Below are 3,513 nucleotides of genomic sequence, written 5' to 3'. Positions count from 1 at the left end.
TCCTTACCTTTTGAACATGTGAATGGAAAGATCGAATTCATATCAATGCTGCATCGCTTCTTTTTACAGCTAACAGAAGAGGTGTGATACTCTTTCTATTTATATCCAATTCAATGTGGTCCTATGTAGCACTCACTTTGAGGCTCCTTTTCATACCAAGATTAACCTTACAACTTCAATTACTCTTTATTTTTTGGTTGGGACCTGCACTGGTGGACTAGATTTGGTAGTTTATGCAGTCAATTAAAAATGATGACTGAAAGGTTTAGAAAAGGGAATTTCTAGCTCATGATGTTTTTGTTTGAGAAAATTTATTCAGAAATAAAAGAAGTGACAATATCCTTAAAAAAAATGAGGATAAATGGTGTACTTTTCCCGGTTGACATTGCTTAGTAGAAGTCTTATATTATTGTATAAATTTCTTGCTGGTGCAAACTCTAAAGCCGGGAGTGACTTGCTTTTGGATTCCATGCATTTTGTGCAATCAAGCATTCACTGTTGTATCATAAATTTCACCATTTAGCTTCTATTAATCTTATGTAACTGTTTTTCTTGTTATTTGTGATTCTTTAACTTCTAATTTCAGCTTATCCTACATGATGTGCTTGTTAATCACAAGCTTTTGTTCTTGAATTGGTGCATCATCTGATCGCTTTCATTGAATACTGATTCAGTTAAGGTTAAATGGCACCCCACAAAGAAGCATTTATAGCAAAGTGGACTGAGTCTTTGACCAATGTGCTTATAAGTTTGTTGGTGGAAGAGGTGAAAAAGGGAAATCGCCCCACCTGCACCTACAATAAAGTAGGGTGGAATAACATACATGCCGAGTTCAATAAACAAACAGAACTCCACTATAATGTAATTCAATTGAAAAATAAGGTAAACAAACTAAAGAAGCAATATAGTAGTTTTAAGAAGCTTCTTTCACAATCTGGATTTGGATGGGATAATGTCAACAAAACAGTTACTGTGGGGGATTCAAGTGTATGGGATTCTCACATCAAGGTATCACTTTACTTGGGTCCATTTTCTCTTATTGAGGCTTCAATTATATTGTTAATGTATGTCATTTCAATGAAATTTGCAGGATAATACTGAATGGGCTAAATTCAAGAATGAGGGGTTTCCTCAGTATCCAGACCTTTGTATTGTGTTTGGTGATACATATGCTACTGGGGCGTATACAGCAGGAAATGCAGAAGAAAATGCAGAAGAGTATGTGGTGTCGGATGGAGAAGACAATGGTGTTAGTGGCGACAATGGTGGTGGTGCTACGATAGGTGATGCGGAGGAATCTAATGAAAACTATGTTGATACGGGAGTCCTTGCATCTGACGCGACTCCCACCTCGCCTCGTGAGAAACACAAGTTGAATAGGACCCCAAATTCCAAGAGGAGAAGAAAGAGTAACAACCATGAACTCGGTGTCACCATGAAAGCCATTCAAGAAATGATCAAATTAAGGACCGCCAAATCAACAAGTGACTCCATAACCTCGAGGCCCCACCTCCCGTAGCCCCACCTCCCCGTAGACCCCTACTCCATAGCAGTTGTGGTCGCCGTTCTAAATGGCATGTCCGATTTGGAGCAAAATCTTTACAATAAGGTCGTGAATCGTGCATGCCTTAATGCCACTTGGAGAAAGGCTTTCATGGTTGCTCTACCTGAAAGGAGGCATGGACTTATTGAATCTCTTGAGTAGTTGTTAAGAAACATGCTATAGATTTCTATTTTGTTTAATTTCATTCCATGACTTATGTATTTGAGACTTTGTTTGTTTATGTTTTTATGTTGCACTTATGATGACATTATTGCTATCGTTGATTAATATTGGAGTCCTTATCTAATGGGTTTATATTCTTATTTTGTGTGATGATATAGGTAATATGGATGAGGGTGAAAGTAGCATGTCTAATGGTCAAGTAGCATCAGTTGAATCAATTGGACAGGATTTTGATGATTTTGATCTTGATATACCGATAGCATGGTTGGCCACTGTTGCAGTGGATCTGTCTATGCATATGAAAAAACCTATTAGGGATAGCTTATTATCGGGAGCGCAATGGATAAGCGAGGTTCTTCATGGGCATTCCGATAGAGTATATGAAGCTTTTAGAATGGAGAGACATGTCTTTCTCAACCTTTGTGGTCTAATGAAGGAAAAAGGTTGGTTGGAAGATACTCGATATATTGGGGTAGATGAACAAATCGGGATTTTCTTATCTATGATTTGTCACAAGAACTCAAATAGAAAATTATGTGAGAGATTCCAGCATTCTGGACAAACTATAAGCAAATACTTCACGAAAGTATTGCAAGCAGTTCTCAAATTGGCAAAAGAGATTATCATACCACCTTCCTTTGATGTTGTTCCACAAGAGATTCTTATGGATCCTAAGCATAAACGTTACTTCAAGGTAGAATTCTCATATATTCCTTTACACCATTAATTTTATTTGGTTGATAATTTTGTATAATACTAGTCTTTAATAAAATGACAGGGCTGTATAGGTGCTATTGATGGCACCCACATTCATGCTTCTATACCTGTGTCGAAGCAAATCCCATTTAGAGGTAGGAAAAGCACCACCACTCAGTATGTGCTGTGCGTTTGTTCGTTTGATATGAAATTTACTTTTGTATATGCTGGTTGGGAAGGCTCGCCAACGATTGTTGAGTGCTTGCAAAAGAGCATTGGAGACTCCTCACTTGGAATTTCCTCGGCCGCCACCGTGTATTTGTTTGTCCTTTAAGGAGTAATTTTCTTTATGATCATATTTATAGTTACAAATTATAACCAATGTATAAATACATTATTGTAGGCAAATACTATGTCATGGATTCTAGTTATGCAGCTACTCCGGGATTTTTAACTCCTTTTAGAGGTGACCGATATCATTTAAATGAGTATAGGGGTAGAGCGAGACGGCCAACAACTGCAAGAGAATTGTTCAACTATAGGCATTCTTCTTTAAGGAATGTCATTGAAAGATCATTTGGGGCATTGAAGAATCGCTTTTTCATTTTGAGGCACATGCCCTCATTTGCACTTCGAAAGCAAGCACATATCGTAATTGCATGTTGTGCCATCCATAGTTACATCCGTGATCAAGACAAGATGGATATGAACTTTTCCCTATATGGAGATCCGATGTACTTGGCTAAACCTACACAGATGACCTTGCAAACATTCAGCCTGACCGAGGAGGGAAACCAAATAAATACGCTTAGGAAAACCATTGCCAATAAAATGGCAAGGGATAATAATATGCCGGAAATTCCATGAAATTGTATTTTCAACTTTTGTAATGCGTTAGTGTTATTTCGACTATTATTTTGTATTTGAGGATTTTCTATGTTGTTATCTAATCAATTTCTATTTCTAGCACAATTTCCATTTTATCAATTTTGAATCTCTCGCAAATTGCGCCTACCTCTATGTCAACTAGTACCTACCATAAAATCACTTCGTGGTCTCAAAAGAATGCAAAAAAATGTAGTGACTTAAAC

The 3,513-nt window shown here is 37.3% G+C and overlaps 1 protein-coding gene across 1 annotated transcript; it reads left to right on the top strand.

Annotated features, from left to right (window-relative positions):
- Positions 1–684: 684 nt before the first annotated feature.
- Positions 685–1,519, top strand: LOC104446541 (L10-interacting MYB domain-containing protein-like). The gene is made up of 2 exons (XM_010060384.2): positions 685–1,008; positions 1,091–1,519. Exons 1-2 carry the CDS (start codon positions 685–687, stop codon positions 1,517–1,519), a joined length of 753 nt encoding a protein of 250 aa, XP_010058686.2.
- Positions 1,520–3,513: the final 1,994 nt, after the last annotated feature.

The sequence above is a fragment of the Eucalyptus grandis genome, chromosome 5 (genome assembly GCF_016545825.1).
Source record: "Eucalyptus grandis isolate ANBG69807.140 chromosome 5, ASM1654582v1, whole genome shotgun sequence".
In the NCBI taxonomy this organism is placed as follows: Eukaryota; Viridiplantae; Streptophyta; class Magnoliopsida; order Myrtales; family Myrtaceae; genus Eucalyptus; species Eucalyptus grandis.
Note: the sequence above shows the minus strand (reverse complement) of the source record. Positions and strands in the feature narration are given on the sequence as shown.

Coding starts and splice junctions, on each gene's coding strand:
- LOC104446541 (XM_010060384.2), top strand. CDS start 685: ATGGCACCCCACAAAGAAGCATTTATAGCAAAGTGGACTGAGTCTTTG. Junction 1,009..1,090: donor TATGGGATTCTCACATCAAG/GTATCACTTTAC, acceptor TGAAATTTGCAG/GATAATACTGAATGGGCTAA.